The sequence below is a fragment of the Acomys minous genome (assembly GCF_964271855.1).
Source record: "Acomys minous genome assembly, chromosome: 4".
Lineage (NCBI taxonomy): Eukaryota > Metazoa > Chordata > Mammalia > Rodentia > Muridae > Acomys > Acomys minous.
The window spans coordinates 103269811-103293417 of NC_140486.1; the positions used below are offsets into that span (position 1 = coordinate 103269811).

Here is a 23607-nt window from a genome sequence, read left to right on the forward strand (position 1 = left end):
TAGTCTACCATGCAACCATGGGCTGAGGAGATTTCAGCTCTCTACCTGATTTAAAGCAGCTTGGTGACATTCAAAATCCTCCCGGGGGGGGGGGGGCCACTGTCTGAGTTCTGTCCTAAGGAGCCTGTAAAATCCCCAGTGCCCTCTCCCTGCCGCAGCAGGCACTATACGTAGGGAAGGAGGCAAAGGGATGTAGGACTAGTCCTACTGGCCCTTCCAGGGTCCCGCCTAATTCCTATGACGCGCCTAGTGCAGGTGACATGTCCTCTAAGGTGTGGAGAGGCAGTTAATTTCTGGAGAGTAGGAGGTGTGGGCTCGCCTTTTGTTTGTTTTACAGTGGGGCATTTATCTGAATGATACTCATTCTCCCTGGAGTGTGGACTTCGCACACGAGGCAGCAACTGGGCACTATTTTACAGTAAGCGCACGCCACTGAGCAACACGGAGCCGGCTCCTCATTTCTGAAGACACTGGTTGAGAACAGCATCTTGGTTAAGGATTTACTGACAGGAAAAACAAATCCATCGGGAAGAGAAGAGCTGTGGCTCTCTTGCCCCAGGCCCTACGAAGCTATGCCTTGAAAAGGTTCCCGACTCATTGGCACGCACGCAGCAAGTCGGACGGGACACCATTTCTCTTCAGGCCTGGTGGAAGAGACAGGAATTTTCTTGTGCAGGGTGTCTGAAGGATGGCTTCCCAGATTCATCAGCTTCGGATCCTGGTGTGGAAAAACTGGCTAGGTGTCAAAAGGCAGCCGGTGAGGAGTTTTGTTTTATCATTGTTTAAGGTGGGAGTGTGGAGAAACCAGATGTGATGTTAATAAGAGGCAGACAGCGAATAGCTTAAAGGCATTTTTCGAAGGAGAAATACGATACTGAGGATTCTTGCCTCCATCCGTCTTTTAGCTGATCTGCACGCCTTAACATGCCCCCATGGCAGCCTTTTGATTTGAGTAAATTAGAGTAAATTGGGACAGTCCCTGGGCAAACCAAAGGACGCACTTTGTGACTGGATGAACTGGTACTGGTGTGGAAGTCTGGGTTCAAGCCAATGTGCTTTCAGAATTTCTTTTAATGACATTAGCAATGGGGTGGATTTCTAATGGGATGAATGAAAGGACAGCCTGAACGCGTTTGGGATGGAGAGGGATGCTCCAGAAAGTGAAAAGTGGTAAGAACTTGGTTGAAAAAGTAAGATAGGAGATTGAAGGCTGCTATATGGAAAAGCTTCCAAAGGAATTAAGTATCTAAAAATCATTTACAGAGAGAGAGAGAGAGAGAGAGAGAGAGAGAGAGAGAGAGAGAGAGAGGGAGAGATCTGTTTTTAAGAGTATTACTGAGTCACTTTGCTGTTCTTTTCACATCCTTTTGTCACTCTTACATTATTGTTAGCTTTTTAAATTACAAAGCTGAGTTACTCAGAACCCCACTGGGTAGCGTCAGAAGGGCTGAAGAAGGAACAGCCTGTGAGGAATGTATTCAGAAGCGTGTGTGAGAATTAGAATTACGAAGCACCCTGAAGCCACTCCACTTAAGAGCAGTCACTCCAGCCTCAGCTGGGTAACCAGAAATGCAAACCCAATGCATCATAAAGCCCAACGCTTAACCCAGGCTCCTTATCTCACTCCACACTGGCTTGCGGAGCCTGGAATCCCAGCATTCTAATGTATGTATTAAAAAAAAAAAAAGAATTAGTTATGTGGTTGCTAACCTTAGGGAATTTGATGGACAGGATTTTAAATCGTAAAGCGTCATGGGATAACTTGGATGTGATGGACATAAAATGATGAAATTACTGACTTTTTGTTGCTGTTGTTTGTTAACTGTTAAAACAGCACAGAAAAAAAAAATAAAAAGTCCCTCATCCTTCCCACGTGGGTGAATCTGGGTGTCGTTCAGGGAGACACAGTCCTGGGTGTGTGGAGGTGCCAAGGATGAGTCCGGCTCCTCCCATGATGATGCAGCATCTGTCACTTGAGCACTGGTTTTCCCACTTATGAAATGGGCACAAGGTCTGCCAGATCTATTCTACAGTGCGCAAAGATATTAATGTGGACCTAAATACCCAGCTGCTTTCTAATGAGTATGAACTGCTAAGGGATTTGAGTAACATGGGTGTCTTATTTTAATCAAATTAATGATGGAAGGAAATCCATAGGAACAAAATATGAAAGAGAAGAAAAATTATATAAATTTATATATTCAGTAGTCAGAAACAAAAACCAAAAAGGAAATCAAAACTGGTATATTGTTGATCAAATCAATGCTAAGTTTGCATGTTTCCTTGCAGTTTCTAAAAATTCAATCATTAACCCCTCAGCCCCCCCCCAAAAACACACACCGAGATCTCAAGTGAATATATTTTTCCCTAATCAACCCTTTAGAATGCAAGTATCTTAATCTGTGTATTCTGAAAATGGTATTTCAAAAACAGACTTTCATATTCTAGAAAATTCAAATTAAGGTGTGTGATGCTGGAAATGGACTGTTCTTACTGAATGCCAAGGACAATGCCTGTCTTGCCACTATGTCAGCTTTCCTTAAAAGAGGCTTCATCATAAAACAAAATGGAGGGAAGGAAAGCCTTTAAAGAAAGATAATGGAATCTATGCATTCCATTATCTCTGTAGAAGCAACGATACAGGAAAGGAAAAGAAAGACATATCTTGTTAAGGCAGACTGAGCACTCTTGAGGAAATATAAATGCATATGCTGGGATAGAAAATGTCACAAGAATTACAGACAATTATATGATTTGAGAAACAAACACGAGAATAAGATATAATCTAAATATTCGTCTGAAGTATAATTTTGGGGAGGGGGGTCAACCTCTCTTAAAAGTGCAATCAAAATAAATTTCACTTTTAATTAGAAAACCAAAGATGAGAATTTTGAAATATTTAGTTATGCAGCTTTCAATTTTACAGAATTCCAGAGAGTTCAAGAACTTATCCAAGGTTGCACCATGACTTCAGTGTCAGATTTCCCCCAGTCACAATCTGTTATCTGTGTTGCTATGTCTTTCTTTCTTCTGTGATTTTATTTACCCCATTTTTGCTGATCTTTGCTCTGAGTTCAGCCCACCAAAAAAGAGTCCATATCTACCATGCAGGTCATAGATGTCTGCTATTTATTTAGACAAATGCTGGTGATATACTTCCCAGTTATGTTGGGAAATGTATTCTACAGGAGGAGGGGAACGTGTTACCTACCAGCAGAAATAGGAGGCAGTAGAGAAAGTCAATTAAAGGCAGTTGTTACCCCACTGAGCTTGCAATTTACAAATAATGGGGAAGTAAAGAAGAATTCCAGAAGAGAGGCACAGAAACAGGGAGGCTCACCCAATGAGATACTACTTAATTTGACAGGAAACAGACATGGGACAGCAGAGAGCTATGGCCAGAAGATAGGCTTATACACCATAAGGGCCTATCTTCCATTAAGAAGATGGGTCCTAAACAGGGGCTTCAAGTCTTTTCAGAAGGGGATTCTAATGTCAAACTTCTGACCTGAAGAAGAAACATTAATGCCGCTTGACTACTCTCTATTCTAAGTGCTTGGCTAGGGAGCCATACTTACGCCCAGTTGGTGACAGAAGTAGCTCCTATGGACATTGCCACATTTGGCAAAATGACATTTTTGAATCAAGGTTGAACACCCCTCCCTCCCTGTCTGCCCTTTTTGTCCGTCTTCCCTGCAGACTGACTACAGGAAGAAAGGGGAAGCCGTCACATGATTGATCTGTCATTTCAATAAGTTCTAGATTAGACCCAGTTGGGATTGTCCTGCTCTCAAGGTTTCTTTCTACATCAGCTTAATATAAGTAGGTCCTGTACAGTTCACTCTGCTGTGTGATCGAGCCTGCTAGTCCTTTCACCTCATGGAGATGGGCGGGGCACTCAATCCCTTAATTCCTTGTCATTGTTCAAGTTTTTCTTTTCATTTGTTGATTATGGCACCCGATACACAGCAGACATGCATTCTAAAAATTCAGTCAACAAATACAAAGTAAATGAGATGAAGGTGCTTTAGAAATTGGAGCAATGAAGATGTTTGCTTAATGCCCAGCAATGATATGCCATTTTACAGTATGACGTGGATGTAAGAAAACTCTACCATGAAATACATGACTGTGTGTGCTAGCTTTATAGATTAATTAAAAGAAAAAAACAACTTTTATTACCAACTCGACAGAGTATGTTATTTCTATCTACATCACAAAGTATTTACCAATCTCCAAAAGCCCAGCCAACTAAGGTGTCCACAGCATCTATACTGCCTTATTTTGAAGGCAGAACTAAGATTTGTTCCAGATTTAAGATACTGAGCTCTTATTTTGAATGCGATTCTTGGGATCCTTCTTGTCTGATAGGGAAATGCAAAATGAAAGGGACAGAGGAGGAAGAAGCAGCGCATTCAGAGTATTTTATGTTATGAAAGGTTGGACAACTTTTATTTTCAAGTTTGTAATAAAAAGTTATGATTCTAGATTATAGGAAGACCTCTAAATGACTTTCAATGCTCTCTAGCTTTGAAATAATAAAAACTCTTTTATTAGTCTCAAGGATGAACTAATAAAAACATAATATTCAGATAAAAGTGAGCCAGAGTTCTGTTCTGTAGTATTTAATCTATATAGCTTAGTGGATAATTGCACTGTGTGCTGAAGCCAGATTCTAGATTCAAACATCACTTCTAATGGCTTTGTGGCTTCTGGAAAGGCTTATTTAGTCTTCTTATGTTTTCCCATCTACAGGAGGGAACCAACTTGTTGTGTTCAGTGAGGTACACAAGCTAAGTGCATGTTCTAGGCAGTCAACACATATTAGCTGTCATCCTTCAGAATCCTATAAACATTCAGACATTAATTATAAAAAGACAACACGACCATAATATTTCATTCTGGGAAAGATTTTATACATAACACACATATAATTTATTTGCATGGGTGTATGTGCATGCACAACGATACATGTGTGGCAGTCAGAGGGCAATTTGCAAGAGACAGTTTTCTCTTTCCATCATGTGGGGTCTAGGGATCACACTCAGGTTGTCAAGCATGGAGGGAAGGCTTCTTTCTATCCACTGAGCCATCTTGAAATTCAGGGAAATATAGTTTGGAACAAGGTTTGGTAGAGAGTTGTTGAAGGGCTCCTGAGAGGGAAAAGATATTTTCTTTCTTTATATATTTGCAGAATTCTCATGAGCAGACAGACCAAACTAAAATAATTCTCACGGGCAGATAGGCCAAACTAAAATAAGTGAGTGGCAAGCAAAGGAAGAAAGAATTTTATGACAACATAAGCAAAAAGGACAGACAAAATTCATTGTCCAATAATGCCAACTCACAGGGCAGTGGGGTTCCTGCCAGTAGAAGCATTCAGAATGAGGCTGAACAGCCACATGGCAGGGATGCTCTCTCTAAGTGTTGATGGATCATTTGTGTGATCCTGGGATAGCCACCCACGAATGTTACTCAAATGTTTCCTTTGCTTGAAAGATTTCTACCTCCTCTTCCCACTCCATGAAATGGACACGTCTTTTCTTCTGTCTGGCCTTTCACCATCTTTAAGATATTTCTAATTATCTTTCCTTGAATTATCTTCCATTCACACGCTATTTTTCCTACACCATAGCATTGCCCATTACGTTCACTTGGTATTTTTTTTTTAACGTTTCCTCTTCTCAAAAGACTGAAAATTTATTTACTTATCCTTATGGCATGGTATGCAGTAGGTGCTCAACAAATTTTGTTGTATGAATGAGCACACCAATCTTTTGTAAGCAAATTCTGTTTTGTATGTTCAACTCTAAGTGTCCTTAAGTGTCTCCAAGACTATGATGTAGAATAGACTGTGCATGCTACGCATTCTGGTTTTATTTAGGCAAAACATCCTTAACTAAAGTACTGATGCCCAATATTGTTCATTTATGACATAACCAGTTTCACATCACTGTCGAGCAGGATGTGCTAGTATCTGTAAGGCCAAGGCAACAACGTGACTGTGTGAAATGCACAAAGAACGAAACAGGGGGGAGTGGAACAGCTACGATGAAGCCGAGGTCACGTGCTCTAAGGCATTCGAACCCCATTAACGTCAATCTATGTGCAATGAATACAACCCCTCCCTGAGTCTAACTTAGCCCACCTACCCCCAGACAGTTTCAGCTCTGGGGTAAAAAAATCTCCAAGTGATATTTTTAAAGTCATTTTTATCAAGTTTTATAATAGGTAGTAAAACTTAATTTAACTATTTTTTTTTAGAACCTACCCGGTAGTAAAATAATTAGAAAATAGTAGTGATGTTAAAGATAAAGAGAGGCAGACAGATGAGCAAGAGTTAGAATGAAAACTTCTGAAAAGGTAGTGGAGCTGACATGACAAGCTACAGTTAAAATGATGAGCTTTTTTTTTTTTTTTAAAAGAAAACCAGTTTTGTGAGATTTCTCAAAGATTTGAAGCAATAGTTCTTACAGATGTACATGTGACCACATAATTCACTCCGGTTGCTGAGTACTACAGATCAACGTCCGGGGGAAATTTTGGGGTGAGTTTACATTTGATTGATGTCAGTGTGTGTGGATGACTTTGCTGAGAGTAGTTAATGGGAAAGTGGCCTAGTATCTCCATGAACTCCCCCAACCAGGGGGTGAATAAACACAAAGTACATCAAGATATGTGTGTGAACATGTCATAATGAAGTCCATTGTTTTGTACACTAACTGAGAACCAATTAAAAGCAAAACACACAAAAACAAACACCATGGGGCTAGGATGGCTCAGTGGTACAATGCTTGCTTAGCATGTGTTAGGCAATGAAACATGAGACACAAGCATCCTGCCCTCACATTCACAGGGTCCTATATAAAAAAACATTCAGCACCCCTCCCTCCCTCCCAATCACTGCCCCCAATTCTATTCACTTTTCCTCTCTACTTCATGTGAATGGTCTAAATACCAACCATTGCCCTTGGAAGGAAGGCCCAGGTCACTGTGACAGTCCATTGAGAGAGCTTGCATCTGTTATGCATCAGAAGGGACCACTCAAATGGGTTCCGCTGATTAACCTGCTCCTGGGTCATGTTGGTCCCTCTGCTTCCATTGTTTGTGTGTGCAGAGAAGGCATTTGCCCTGGTGCCTGGGTAGATAGGATTTCTGCCTGTGAAGACTGTTTCTTTCTTTCTTTCTTTCTTTCTTTCTTTCTTTCTTTCTTTCTTTCTTTCTTTCTTTTTTAAATCTCCTTTCCTAGTGCTTCATCTCCAGGCTTGTGTTTTCACATTGGGCCTGGACCTTTTCAAGAAGAGACATAGAGCTCTTTAAAATAATTTCTAGGCTTTTTGTTTTTGTTTGTTTGTTTTGTTTGTTTGTTTTGAAATGATTGCAAATTAAAAGAAAAGTCAACAAGATGGTACAAAAGTCCACCACTGTTTGAGGCTAATGCCTCAACACCCTGATATTTTAGTGTGTTCTTCTATAGATATGCCATAAAATCCAATTTGTATTATGCATGGCAAGATGCTAATCCTCACAAATAAAGTAAACTCTATAACATGTTAATATGCTAGAAGGCCTCACCAGAGTTCACTGTGCCTGCATGTTTACTGTAAATCTAGTACCCTATGCTCCCAGTACCCTGTAAAAGAAGTAATATTGGTAATTTAGTACTAAGGGTACTTTGGATATTTGACATTCCTATGTGTAAATGTTTGAGGCCTTCACAACTTAAATTTAATCACATTAAAAAAAACATTATTGTATTTTATTTTTTAAAAAAAGAGAAAGAAATCTACTTCTCTCACTGTGCCACTGTGACTTCTCCAGGCATAGTGTGGGTGGATTTTACTCCAGGATCTTTTTTACTTTTAGATGGATTGTTCAGGAATGAATGGTGAGGGGATTAACAGAGCAGGGCGTTTCAGATAAAAAGTAAACCCTGAATGACTTGAAGAACACAAACATCATCTCCTGCCAAGGAATTTATAACTTAGTGTCCTTGTGTCTTTAAATGTCAAGAGCACGGGGTATTGAAATACAGATGAGTTACAGAGGTTGACTGAGACAATTAAAATATCAGCAAGAATGCGAAACCTTCAGAGGTGGCTTCCCTTAAATGGTTAAGTAACACCTACGTCTATAAGTGCAAAATCAATATGTTAGCCTTTTGCCAAACAAACAACAGTCACGGCTCATCGGTTTAGCATTTGGATCCTTGACACTGCCTTTGCTTTCAGGTTGCTTATGATAGTATTTACCATATAACTGAAAGCAACCCTGCTGCTATGGAAATGTAAACTTTATTTATTGGGCTTGTGATTAATTTGTCAACTCCAACAACCCCAACACCACAGTGTAGAGGACTTTTGTATTTATCATCCCGCTGAGCTGCAAAGAAGTTCTCAAACTTGTGAACTAAAATTCCAGCAAAAGCCTGTGATAATACATTTGTTTACAGGTTTTGTGATAGGTATTTCATTTTGTTTTTGTTTTTGTTTTCCTTAATTGCCTTACAATTTTTTGCTTTAAATTTCTCTGACTCAGACTGTATTTTTGTCTGGATTCAAAATAGCTCTAAAATTAATTTCAAGTTTTACCAAAACACCCTCATGAAAAAGAAAATCATCCAATTATATCAACGAAAAAAAAAAAAGAAAGAAAAGAAAGAAAGCAACGTCAAGAAATGCCATAGAGTATCCCTCATTTGAAGGTGGGTGTCTGAAATAGTTGTCTCAGTTGCTGATCTCTTGAGGCTACTGAAGAAAACAAATAGGTGCTTCTAAAGGCCACTAATGGATGCCACACCTCCTATTTCAGAAAAAAAATTCACTTTAAAGAGTAACTGGTCTCCCATACCAAATGGTTAAATCCACAATCATTCATTTTTTTTTTTAAACCCAATTCCCTACAGTACACATTTCAAATGAGTCACATAAAGTATAATAGGTATTTTGTATTTAGGATGTTTGGAAAAACAGACTCCAATTGTCTACTACGTAAGAACTAGGCAAGAATAGCAACACCATTTATGATTCTGTGGCACTGATATTTTTTTCAATCTGCTTTCTCCAATGTTTTCTTCTTCAATCCTCAAAACAGCATAATGATTATATTAAAAGGTCCTACTCTGACTATTTTGAGATTCACACCCATGCCCACGACCTGTTTACCCATCGGGTGCGTGACTTCGGACAAGTTGTGCTAGCATTTGGTAAACAGAAGACATAAGGGAGCTATATCAGATTGAGTCTTTCACGTCTTTGATGCTTTTGTTGGGTTTGGCAGTCTGGGCTGGTCTGTGGCTCTCCTAATACTGATGTTTTCAAATTCATAAAACAGGAAGAAACTGAATAAATAGAATTGTAAACAAAGCCAGCTATATCAAAATTATTATTAAAGTGTCAAAAGAGAATTTTTGATATGATCAAATGTGGGACTTTACAAAAAACTATAGCATTAGACAAAAGGTCTAGAAGCAACTCCATAGCACCACGGTCATTTTAACATACTAGTAAGTAGACTAGCATTTGGGGTATCTGCAACAATTGAAATGTGATTTTTAAATACCCACGAGTTCTGATGCTGACAAGGCCATAGGCCTAGTGGCATCCGGGTTCCTCGCATACAAGCACGATGAGTGGAAATTTTAATTACAAGCTACACAGAATAGAAACATAATGTTTCTTAGTATTTAAGCTTTGAAATGCCCCTCCCTCAGAAACCTATCCATCAAATGATCCCAAAGAGACTTTCCAGCAAAGATACTGTAAGATCTGATAGACAGTCCTTCTGCACATCTGGCTCTCGTCTGCACAGAGCGTAGTCTATGGACTATCAATACCTCCTACCTGGAAGCCTTGGACATGCAGACCCTCAGGACTCCCTTCAAATCGACCAAACTCACACCTGAGTGTTTGTGAGGTCCCCAGGTGGCTCAGCGTACCCATCACTGTCTGAGAAGTGTCATTTTACATTAAGCAGTTCCACCTGTCTGGGTACATGTCAAACCGAGCAACATCAGATGTCTGAGAGCTAAAAGAGAGTCTTTAAAAAAAAAAAAAAAGATTGCCCTCATACTCAAAGTCCACCTTTCAACGAGAAGGACTGTGCCCTAAGAGCATCCGAATAGATTTGAGTGGAGCCCTTGAGGTGGGAGTTACTGAGGGATCAATAACCGATTGGCTTTGGGTTGGTTTGAAACACCGACGAGCCACTGGGAGAAAGAATTGAGATTTGCTTTGAAGAACGAGAGGGCAATGATAGAAATCTGTGTAGCCAGACCAAAAGGAGGGTCCCACACTCAACGGGACTGAATACAAGCAAAGTTTGTGCTCCGTGCTCTGCTTGGAGCACATCTCAGTTGATGCTTTTGTGAGTATGTGGTTTCTACTTCTGTGGAGCCAGCATCCTAGGCCTGAGAAATATTAGGTGGATAGTGAGTTAATTTTTTTCTCTCAGTGCCAAGGATTGAATCCAGGGTCTTACACAACCTTCTAGAAGAACCTTCTTTCTATTTTTTATTCTGAGACAAAGTCTCACTAAATTGCCCACAATCAAGTTGAACTCATTCAGTGGCCCAGATAGGATTTGAACGTACATTCCTTCTGCATGAGCCTTTGGGGCAGCTGCAATGAAAGGCCTGGGCAACCAGTCCCAACCGTGACTTCTAAAGTGTTTACTATTACTTCTATTATTATCATTGTCATTGTGTGTGTGTATGTGTGATGTGCGTGTGTGAGTGCGTGTATCACACAGTACGTGTGTGGAGATCAGAGCACGACTCTGTGGAGTCATTCTCTTCTGCTCCTTTATATGTGTTTGGGGTATGGAGATCAGATCATTAGCCTTACACGGCAAGATTTTTACCCACTGAGGTTGGTCTTCCTCCCTAGCGTCTGGCTGTATCTAAATATGGAGGAAAAGCATCTATTACTGTGCCTGACAGTGAAACTCTCTGATAGAAGTTTCAATGCAGTGTGCATTCCTTGGGAGCCTATTTTACACCAGGTAGTGAAAAGTAAGGAATGAATACAACATTGTCTTTGGCATAAATGAGCTGTTGGGTTTTTTTCCTGGGAACCAGACAACTATAACAATAAATTGGGCTCTACAATGGAAGCACACAGGGTGCTACGCTGCAGTGGCAAAGAGCTACAGTTCACTCTCTGACTCAACTGTTCATTTTGTTGGCTCCTTTATTCACTGCTTTGTTCAGCAATATTTATTGGGCCGTTATTCCAGGCCACACGCTAGTCTTTGTGGCTGAGTACAGAATGCTGACACTGGAAATCGTCAGATGCTTCCAGGTTGAAATTATATTGCATTTCATATGCCGTACTTTGGGACATTGAGTCTTACCCATTGGACAAGTGGAAAAAGTACTAAAATACTTTTCTGGAGGTTACTGATCTGACTTGAGGTTTGAGGACAGTCATAATTGGCAACCAGAGAGGGACCCTCCGGTAAACATTTGAAGACTAGATCTGGAACTCATTTTTATAAATTTGTCTGCATTTCAAACTAGTACAACCACTTTGGATATCTATCTGGTGCTATCTCAGAAAACTGGGAATAGGACTTCCTCAAGACCCAGCTATTCCACTCATTGGAATATACCCAGAAAAAGCCCCAGCACATGATAGGGACATATGCTCAACCATGTTCATAGCAGCCTTATTCATAATAGCCAGAATATGAAAACAGCCTAAGTGTCCCTCAGTAGAAGAATGGATAAAGAAACTGTGGTACATTTACACTATGGAATACTACTCAGCTATTTTTTTAAAAAAGGAATTTCTGAAATTTGTGGACAAATGGATTGAACTAAAAATGATCATAATGAGTGAGTTAACCCAAAAGCAGAAAGAGTCAAATGGTATATACTCACTTAGATCTGGACACTAGCCCAAGGGGCATGTCCCATGAAAGCCTTCATTTACCAGGAAAATGGGATAGAGGGGAAGACTTCCTACTGGGATTCTAGGTGAGAGAAGCATGGAGAATGGGGAAATAGAAGGATCCAGAGGATCCTAGAAACCTACAAGAAGAACATTATAATGGGAAGATCTGGGCCCAGGGGTCCTGCTCAAACTATGGCACCAGCCAAGGACAATACGTGCAGTAAACATCAAACCTTGTCTCAGATCTAGCCAATGGACAGGACATTCTCCACAGTTGAGTGGAGAGTGGGGACTGACTTTCACGCAAACTCTGGTGCCCATATTTCACCATGTCCCCTTGATGGGGAGGCCTGGTAGCACTCAGAGGAAGGATAGCAGGCTACCAAGAGAGACTTGGTACCTTATAAGCATATACAGGAGGAGGAAGTCCCTCTCAGTCACAGTCATAGAGGAGGGGAGTAGGAGAAAGCGGGAGGGAGGGAGGAATGGGAGGATACAAGGGATGAGATAACTATTGAGATATAATAGGAATGAATTAATAAAAAATTTTGTTTGCATTTATGAAATTCTCTCATTCTTTTCCTGTTCATATACGTGTAGTCAAATATCTGGCCTGTGTAGGAATAGTATAGTTTGGCCTTTTTGTATTCAGTAGTTTTTTTTTGTTTGAGTATACATATTTTTCTTTAATTTACTGTCATTACTCTAACACTTTTCTATTGTTGCTTTGCAGCTTTGGACACTTGTCTTGATCTTATGGCCAGTCATTATTTTCATAATTCTGGCTATTACTCGGACCAAATTCCCACCGATAGCAAAACCAACTTGTAAGTAAATAACTGATTGTTTCTCTAATGTTTGTACTTATTTTACTATTTATTTTAGTGCCATGTTAGTGCTCCATTCTACACTTTATTTCTTTTAAATAATATTTCCTCTTGGCAGTAGCTACCTAAACAGTTTGTGTGGTTTCTCCTCCCAGTTCTCTAAATCAGAAAGTGGACTCTGGGGTAGGGAGTAGGGGATGGGGGGGGGATGGGGGGGGAGGAGGGGGAAGGAAGCCAAGAAGTTGGGAGGAAAAAGTTTTACAGACAGGGGGATGGAGGAGAAATTGGAGAGGTGGGAATGGGAAGGTGATAAAAAGACATTGTATACAAGTTTGAAATTCTGAAACTGTAAAAATGTTGAACGTGAGCCAGATGTGGCGATACGTGTTTATAATCCCAGCACTTGAGAGACTAAGATGGGAGAATTTTGAGTTAGATGTCAACCTGGGCTTCACCACAAGACATTATCTCAAGGGAGAAAAACAACACTACAGTTCTGTATCTATAATAGTTATCTAGACAAACACGGAGCACGTGTAGCACAGAATGGGTGTAAAACCCTCCTGATTTATCTATACCACGAGTCTCGCCATGGCACAACACAAGGTGCGACTGTGGGCGCTGCCGTTCTTTACTCTTGTAGTAGAAAACACAGACTTGTATTTGATCAACTGAACAAACAAAATGCCGGTCTGTAAGCACTTTTGTTCTTCACGTGGAGAGCTGAGCAGTGTAAATGTGTCGAAGTATTTCATTTGAAAGGAGGTTGTTTCCCATTTAGGGCTGTTTCACATCTATAAAGTCACTGCCCAGTTATAAAGTGGGCAGCCTGCCTAATTTAGTCCATTATTTTCTTTTGGACCTGGCATAGAGATGCAGGAAGGACTCAGGAAGTTCTGAGCATCAGAGGGAGAGCTCTGAGCCCCAACCATTTGACTGGTGCTACTTTTGGTATATTACTATTGATAATTTTGGGGGGATTATTTTTCTTAGTTTGGGAGTAAAGACTACTCAGATATTTCAAAGCAGCAATTTTCTCAAAAGAGCCTTATAAAACATCTTTACAAAACCCACATCAAATAACTATGACAATTGGCGGTGTACCGACTAAAATGCTGTATTATTTCTTGAGCAACAGTAATATGCTATATTGACTTTAAAATACAGTGATTTTCAGTCACTGGTTCATGATAAATAGGATGAAAACTATACGGAATCTACTTCAGCTGTGCATAGTTGGAAAATTCAGAAAATATCAATTCAGTTAGTGTGATACATTTAAACTCCTGGTGCTAGAATAGTAATTTCTTAAATCTGAATAACACCACCCCTCCCTCTTTTTCCTGAAGGACTTTCCCCATATCGTTATATAAAGTGGTCAAAGAGAACTTATTAAGCTGTTACTAAAACAGCATAGTTTGACTTTCTGCATTGTGTGTGTGCATTAGCTCTTTGTAACACACTTATTGTATGTTCTTTATATCTTCAGTATATAACCCTGGACTATAGCAACAACAGCATCAGCGTGAAAGTGGGACAACGGAACTTGAGATGCCCTACCTAAAGATGTTAGGAGTTGATTCACTGATAGTGAAGGAGTTTACTAGAGCCTTTCAACCCATTTTCACCAAGTTGTTATTTTTTTTCAAGTTGTTATTTTTAAGGACAGACCCTCCCCCCCACGCACCCACTGCCCCAGTTACCTAAAATTCTCTTGTGAGACTTTCAGGAGAGAAATGTCAGGAGAGAAATGTAAAGGTTTGGGGTTGGGTGGTCTTAAACTAACTGGTGCTGCCTCATAGGAATTAGAGAGTCGTGGAGGAGACGATGCAGAGGTCTCAGCATCCCATGAGGTAGCAAGTAACAAGGGAAGAGTGAGCAGTGCCTCCAGGCCTAATCTGCAAGGTTCTGAAAGAAACATAGTGTCAGAGATGAGGTGAGAAACCATTGTAAGGTGGTAAGGTGTAGCTATCACACACTGTAGTAGTAATTCGATATAAAGTTGCCATGTCTGGAGGTGGAGAAAAATATTACAGGACAGTTCAAACATTGAATATGTGTTCGGTAGCCACTGAGACCACCTAAGCCTTGTCAAAACAAAACAAAACAAAAAAGTAGCCAATTGGTTTGTTATCAGGACTGGAAGGAACCAACCAGTTCATGTTTTACATGAGACTCCCAGAGCCCAGAGAGGTTGCTGTTTGCCAAAATTCAGCCATGTGAATACGGAGAAAGGTATTGGAAACTGGTTGCCTGTGTATGTTCTCCGTTCTGGAGATCTGGAGCCTAGATTAAGTCTCTTAAAGATTGCTTAATCCTGTCTGCTCTTCATAAACAAGAGTCAAAGAAAATTATGTTCAAGATTTCAACTGACGATTGATAGACTACAAAACACAATTATGCCATTCAAAGTGCTGTTCAGTGAGCAAATCAGAGCATCCGAGACTAGTATAGAAGGGGCTGCCCCTCCTACCTCCACCCTCATGCCCTGATAGTGAAAAGTATAACTCCTCATGACAGTTTGGATTTAGGCACTTTAAAAACACTATTTATTTTCGTTTTATGTACATTGGTCTCTTGACAATTGTGAGCTGTCATGTGGGGGCTGGGAATTGAACCCAGGTCCCTTGGAAGACCAGCCAGTGCTCTTAACCACTGAGCCATCTCTCCAACCCTGAATTTTAGTATTTTCATGTTGTTGTTTTAATTGTCCTTGGTTTAGATCTCACATTGATTTATAATATTGAAAAAAAATCAAAACTGGCTAATAAGAAAATAATATTAAGTAGTTATTGATCTCATACTGTGTGGCAGACACTGGATTATTCATTTTATAACTGAGAAGATTGATCACACAGAAGCTGAAAAATAACTAAGATTTCACAGTAATGAATGGTAGTGTCTGACCTGGGCTGTCTGGTCTAGACTGATATTAAGCTACTGAAAACCTGCCTACCTGCCTGCTTTCCTTCTTTCCTTCCTTCCTTCCTTCCTTCCTTCCTTCCTTCCTTCCTTCCTGGTTTTTCAAGTCAGAGTTTCCCCGTGTATCCCTGAATATCCTGGAACTCACTCTGTAGACCGGGCTGGCCTTGGACTCACAGACATATGCCTGCCTCTGTTTCCCAGAGTGTTGGGATTAAAGGCGTGCGCCATCACTGCCCAGCTAAAACTCATAATTCTTATATCTAGGAGCCGGTGCTTTGTTTTCATGTTGCATCATTTATATCAGTAAAAGAGGACTAAACATCAGGGGTTAAAAATATAAACGTTTCTGTCATAAAAAAAAAATCAAGAATATAGAGAAAGGCGCTGTGACGCCATCTTGGCGGCGTCTTCGTTGGCATTAGTATTCAGTGTAGCATGCTCTGACTCACAGTGCGTCACTGAAGCTGTAATACCACAGAAATCAGGTCCTGTTTTAGAGAGGTGAAACCCTTTCTGGGCTACGCTACTGGTTGGGCAATAGCACAGTAAGATGAGGCGTTAGACTACACCCTTTGCTGGAACTTGGTCAGGAGGTGAATGACATCTGTAATCCCACGGCCACACTCTGCTCTCAGAATAGCTTAGCAGGCCTGTAGGACTCCATAAACCAACAAGTGCCTCCAAAGACTCTCTCTGTAGTATTTGATGGTTGGGCACCTGAAGAAGTCTGGATTTGGGGTGAATGAGGAAGCCGATGTCGTCTCTGATGCGTGGGAGCCTGTGCCGACTTATTCCTGCTATCATCTGCCTCCTTCTCTCACTTTTTCATGTTGCAACAAACAGCTCTTGCATATTGCAAATCTCCGGGAAAGAAAACCTCCCAAGCCTGGTAGACAGGCCCTGATGCGTCTCCTTCATTCCAATAGAAAGGGGCCGTGGCACCAACTTTGTAGTCGGTCCAACCACTTGCAATCTCCACATGCGGGAACTTGTCAAGAGATGAACTTCAAAGTGCAGATGCCACACTTAGCAGCAAAGTGAACCTCTCCAGCACATGCTCAGACTAAGCTCAGCTATAGCATACCATGGGGTTTTCTTATTTTCTCATATATATATATATATATATATATATATATACCTAAAAGGTGCAGGGCAGCTGGCTGCTGCTGACTTGTTTACTAAGAGCAGTGAGATTCTGTCTTACTGAGACCAGTCGATACCAGAGAGTACAGCCTTGAATAACAAGGCCATCACATTTTCTTGTGTCTACTTTTAATTAATATTTTCAAGTGATTGAAAATATGGCTAAAAGCATAGTGAAAAGTGTACCCTATAAAAATTACGACATACTGAACCAAAACTCAAATACGTTAAAGCTGCCATTTCTTAACATACCTTAGGAGCAGGTACGGGGAAGGGGTCAGCTGAACTACACCAGTCTATGATAGCATAAGGTTATACTAAATTCTATCTATCTAGATGTTACTTCCTAGTTTGGATGAATACAAACTCAGCCAACCTTTCTAGCATGTGTTTTGACCAGCAAAGCATAGCTTTTGTATTTAAAGACACATGAAAGTAGCAACAGGAAACATTAACTAGATACTACTATGTGGCAGACATTTATATTGAATCCTGTGTTCATAGTAGCTCAGCTCTTTTTTTTTTTTTTAACTTTGAAAGTTAAAAAAAATTGAAAGCACACAATGTTAAGAATTCACCAATGCTCACAGTACAAGCCTGGATTTTACCCAGATTTCACCTACACACTGTGCGTTTGTCTAGTTTTATAGCGCCAACCATCAAGACCCTGAGGCTTGCCTCAGTCTTGGATTTCTTCTGCCCTTCCCCTATCACTGTTTCCATAGATTGAAAAGTGACCCCAGTTGGTTTTTCTACCTATCAGCAGGTCTGGGAAACAATGTTTTGAGGAAGATTGAAATTATTGATCAACGGCAGTCTGTGGGATCCAGGCAGGTTGTTTTAGCCTAATGCCTAGATTGTTACGAAGCGCAATTGAGTCCTCTTATGCTGAAAGCGTCTCTCAAGTGAGAGTTAAGAGAGCCAGGGAGAGGAGACATTTTGTTGTTTTTGTTGTTGATTTTTGCCTGGGATGCTTTCACACAAGGGAAGGTGAATGTGTGTGCGCAGGGTTCCAAGGCGCGTTTACTCTCCAGCGGTCACACAAGTCAGCGGATCTGGTGAGGGACTCAGAGTTGGTCATTTTGCTTACTATTTTGATTGGCTTAAAATGTGTTGATTGAACTGGGCCACGATGGTGAACTTGATCTGTCTCTGTTAGTGGGTCTAGGAGAGATGAGAAGGAAGGTTGAAATTATTGGTCACTTGGGGGTTTGGGGAGAATCCATGCAGATTGTTGCACCCACGATGAAGGATTTTGCGCTGGGAAGATCAGGATTCATCATTATTCATCGTTCGTTGGCCATTGCCCCACCTGATTTCTCCATTCTCATCTGGTCCGGTCTAAGTCAACCTCTCAGCTTAGAAACACTTGAGTCACTGTTGACTTCTCCCTTTTGTCACCTCCCAAAGCCAATTGCTCTCAGTCAGACTGTGTCTTATGAAATGTATCCCTGAGTTCCCTGTACCTTTCCATTCTTCCTGTTTCACTCTGACATCAGCGTCACATCGTCTCATGCTTGGATAGATTCTATGGCTGGGGGTGGGGTGGAGGTGGGGTGGGGTGGAGTGGGGCTGTACCCTATTCCTATCTTTTGCTATGTATCCTAAAATAGTCTCCATTCAAACCTTCATAGTCAGAATTGTCTCAGCTTTACCATCTTGGCATTCTGAGGTAGGATGCTTGAGCTTAAAGAGAAGGTGTCTGAATGTCTTTGTCATTCCATGTTCCTTTTTTTTTATTAATTTATTCATATTACATCTCAATGGTTATCCCATCCCTTGTATCCTCCCATTCCTCCCTCCTTCCCATTTTCCCCTTACTCCCCTCCCTTATGACTGTGACTGAGGGGGACCTCCTCCCCCTGTATATGCTCATAGGGTATCAAGTCTCTTCTTGGTAGCCTGCTATCCTTCCTCTGAGTGCCACTAGGCCTCCCCATCCAGGGGAAATGGTCAAATATGGGGCACCAGAGTTCGTGTGAAAGTCAGACCCCACTCTCCACTCAATTGTGGAAAATGTCCTGTCCATTGGCTAGATCTAGAAATCCGTGCTCTTTCTTACTTGGTTGTTTCTTTCACATCCTCAAGGCCTAATTGGAGCATAAATTCACATCTTAGCCTTTAACATTTTCTGATTACTTAAATTCTAATCGCTGCACCTGTCACTGACATATCGACTTATATTTGCATTTGCATGAATGATGACAACCTCAGCTGACTTCCGACACAGGAAGTACATTGACAACAGGGACCATGGCACCCCTAGTCATACCAGACCCAGCTCAACTCCTAATGTGATAACAAATAGGAATCCAGCAAGTCAGAAGATGCTATAATTAACAAGATTGTTAATGGGATACTGAATTGCAAAGCCATTCTCAAGTGATGGTAAACAACAGCAGCAACAACAACAGAACAAACAAAACAAAAAATCTCTGTGTGGATGTGTAGTGAGTAAGTGGCCAACGGCTTTGTTGGCTTTGATTTTTCACTCCTTAGATATTGGTGAATATGACTATGATATCAGAAAAAGGGGAGGGACATAGGAAGGATTGGCAGGGGGAAATTATGTCTTCATTTTTAAAAATTAAGATGAGAGAAAGGAGAAGCGATGAAGAAAAAATTAAAATGCCAACAAGGCCTATAATGCTTATATTAAAAATGGAAAATAAAGTTCCATTACTCACCTCAAGCTAGGTCCTAATTGAGATTTCCACCACAAATATTTACAAGCTCTAAATTCATAGCAGACATTAACATTTTTTATGTAGGAGATTTAACAAACTATATGTTACTTAAGAAATTTTAGAAAATTCTACAATAGTTTCTAAATTTCATACCCAGTGCCTCTCAACAATTAGCGGCCATTTTGAAAACAGTTCTGACACTTTACATGACAACATGAAGATGAATTCTGGGACCTACACAGAAGCAAGATGGAGGTTACGTTGGGCCCTGTTTCCCTTCTCAGAGCTATTTGAAGTAAGCAGGAGGAGGTTAATGTGAGCCCAGCGCTGCCCCACACCTACACAGCAGGCTGCAGCCCTTGCAGTCAGCTGCTCATTTCCCTAGTTCCAGCCCCGAGTCTCTTGCAGTGCAGATGGGCACGCCCTAATGCCAGACACCGTGATGAAAAGATTTCTCAACTGTTGTTGTCTTGAGATAAGTACACAGAGTTACATCAGATAACCAGAAATGCCTCTAAAGTACACGAGAACTTGATTTATCTAGCAGAGAATTAGGATAACGAATGGCTGTTGATTGCCTTAAGGGGCTTTTCTTATTTTCTGTTCCAGCACCCCCACTTTGAGAGCTTTGCCTGATAAACTTCCCCAGAAGTTTGGTGTGGAAACCACCCACATCTCATCTTTTTCACTCCTTTCTCTTCCTCTCCCTTCGAAATAAGCTGAGGACCTCCTGTTACTCTAACACAGGGAACACGAAATGTCCACATCTGTAGGCAAAAACAACTGAGTAATTATTTTAAATGTTCTTATAAGAATAATAACATCTCTTCCTGAGGACACCGATCTCAGTTGCTTTCTCTAATATCCACTTAAAGCCAAGATCCAGAGTGAAGGGCCTCATCCTAGCTAATTCCCTTTCACTTCCTAGGGAGCAGATAGTCCAGACTGGCTCATGAGTGAGGGCTCCGTGACACAGCCAGCTCACCATATCTTCCCAAGGGACTTTTATTAAAACTTTCTTCCAAGCATCACACAGGAAACCTAACCTACCAAACTTGAGTCATCCGTGCTACTCTTGCTGTTTAAGTTTTCCACTGTTTCCGATTAGGTCACATCATGTCCTTTGTCTTTGATAAATGAACCAGTGTACTTTTCAGAGTGAAATAGCCCATGTGGAAGAAATGCCACAGCACATACTATTCTCTTTCTCTCTGCTCAGTTGGAATTCCATTGTGGATTAATAGAAGAAATGCCCTTTAACATTTTCACATTTTGAAATACGAGATTTACACTTGTTTTGGCTACGTACTTACATAATTATAATCGGAATAAAATCGCCATCATTATGAAAGGCAACGCAGAGGTTGAAATCACATTCAGTTGAGGTTGCCTGTTTAAACACACCTTGCACAAGTCCATGGGATGCTCTGAGCTGTGGTATCTGGTATTAGACAATGGCATATAGTTTATGGAGTTCGTGTGTCAACTAAACAAGCTAATAACTCCTAAATACTTAAGTGCTTGGTCCTGAGGTATAGCTGCTTTAGTTATGGATATTATTCTTTCTATAATATTATATATAGGAGCCGTGCCATCAGCTATTGAACACCACAAGACATTCTAGTGTCTAGTCATTGTTGAACGATGAGGAAGAGGTGATTGAAATTTCCCAACACATATTTGTGCCACCATGCCATATTTGAAGGGTATCTGTTAGGTAGCTGCAGCACTCACAGAATCATGTCTAAACAAGCATAATAAGCACATTAGAAATGCTAAAGTAGCAATGCTCGTCTTACAGTGCAGGTAGATCCGGGAGCAAAGGAACCAAATGAGACAAAATTGGTGACTGCCTGGGACCTGGCCTGGGGGAGGCGCAGCAGGACAGAAACAGCTCAAATTCACGCATTTGGCAAAGAGCTTAGGATTCAAGATCAATTCTATTTTAATTAAATTATTTTAGAAGTTAATGCAAGAACCCCTGTTCCCGATTTCTCTTTGGCCAAAGTTTGTAATTGTGGCTTCCATATGGCTAAACTTAGAATACGCAGAAAAGCTTTGTTGAGCTGTGTCTTGAGGGGCTGTAGGGTCTTGTGAGGTCAACAAGAAGCATCTTTACATTCCTTACAGACACCAGCTGTCATGGGTGGGGACACAGGGCAGGAATTCAGTTGTCTAAGGAGGGTGCTTATTAAAAGTGTAGGTGATGGAACTAAAGGTATTCATCTTTATTTTGAAGGGGATGAGAAGCCAGTGGATCATTTACTGAATCTATTTCATTTTATACCATCTGTGCATTTTTCTGTCCAAGGCTATTGATAAACAGAATAATCATATTTGCATGGTAAAACACGGAAATCCTGAGTTACCTAAAGAGAAGCATTGTTATTAATTCACTATACAGTTTCTGACAACGTGCCCACACACTCTCACACCTGCATATACACACTCTCACACGCATTTGCACACTCTCACGCATGCATACACACACAGCCAACTTCAGACAACTAGGCTCAGATGCCTAGTTGAGACGTGTCTCAAAAGAGTGGGCACAAGTGACCCAGTTGCGAATGGGGATCTAGTTTGGAATCTCCTTCAAACCCTCTTTATTGGACATGTTAGAGGTCTGCAATGTCTGTAGACTTCTACATCACAGTTACTTCTCCGGCCTTTCCCTTAACACCCCTTTCTTCCATCCTTTATTCTCCATATTTTTAAAAGTCAGAGAATTATTAATAACCTAAAAGCTTTCAATACAAAATCAATACTAAGTTAGCCCTGCCTTCTAGCTTCTGACTGTCCAAATGAGATTGATACAATCTAAGACAGATGCAGGAAATGGAAACAACACTAACTAAAGAGAAAGGAAGGCAGGAGTCATAGCTCTGAGTATTTTTCTGTTCTGTTTTCTTTTCTCTGAAAGGGTCCTGCTAGATTGGTGACAAAGGATATAAATGTATACAACTTTTGGGGCAGGTGTTCCTCCAAAATGATTTTGTAGTTAAGTTGCATGCTCAGGGGAACCCAGTGTCACATGACAAAGGGCCTCACACACAGGCAGGTAACATGATGCTGCTCATTGGGAACAAGGACAAACTACAACATCTCCTGGCTCTTTTGAAATGGCTGCCCTGTCTGGGCCTAGTACAAAGGTGCCTCTGGAGAGTCTTATCTCCTACCATGATAGATTGCCTACCATGATAGATTGAAAATAAAAAAGCTAAGTACAATTGAACAACAGTATTTGGTATAGCCCTGTGCACATGCTAGCCACTCAAATCTCTGTTCATTGATTATAGGACTAGGCAGTAAAGTGTAAACACGTGAGTAGGAAGTATCAGTGCTCAGGTACTGATGGACAGTAGGTATCAGTACTCAGGTACTGATGGGTGTTAAGTATCAGTACTCAGGTACTGATGGCTAGTATGTAAATATCAACACTCAGGTATTGATCAAGCAAGTGTTAACAGTGAAGTCTACTGGAAGTAAAAAAGGAAAAAAAACCAGCCTTGCTTAGAGTTAGGATAAAAGTAAATTCTGTTTGGAAGGAAAAGCATATATATACAACAAGAATAGTTAAAAGTTTTGGAGACATGAGCTCTACAAGCACCTGGCTAATGAAAGAAGACTCACCTGGCCCAACTATGGTGACTCACTGTAAAGGAGCTGGGACAACCAGGGTGGAGGTAGATCTTATAGTGTAAGGAATACTAGATGTGGAAGTGTGCATTTTATCCTATAGTAATGGGCACAGGTCTGTAGGCAGTTACCTAATTTTTAATTTCTCAATTGGCCAATAAACTAAAGGAAACTAGAGAGGATTTTTTTCTGCTAGAATTGTTTATATTATCTAGATACATAATGATATATTAACATTATTAACTAATATCTGGATAATAATGATCTATTAATATCATTAACTGTGTGGACTGCTTGTTACTCTACAACAGCACTCCCATTCTCACCCCCACCCCAAAATTCAAGGCAGCAGCAATGAATTTGCCCACTGGTTCCCACGGATTAAAAATTAGGGAGTGACTTTGCTGTGGGTGGGGTTCAGAGTTTCTCATAATCTTGATGCAAGATTTTGGCGAGGGCCGCTGTGATCTCAAGACTTAACAGACACCAGAT

General features: G+C 40.7%; 1 protein-coding gene across 1 annotated transcript in view; it reads left to right on the forward strand.

The window, feature by feature from the left end:
• The first annotated feature begins 250 nt into the window (after window positions 1-250).
• The window catches only part of ABCA12 (ATP binding cassette subfamily A member 12), a 160080-nt gene continuing 136723 nt past the window's right edge, over window positions 251-23607 (forward strand). The window contains exons 1-2 of the mRNA XM_084779830.1: window positions 251-757; window positions 12628-12721. Coding sequence (XP_084635956.1) covers window positions 689-757; window positions 12628-12721 — 163 coding nt within the window. The 5' untranslated portion in view covers window positions 251-688. The remainder of the gene's footprint in view (window positions 758-12627; window positions 12722-23607) is intronic.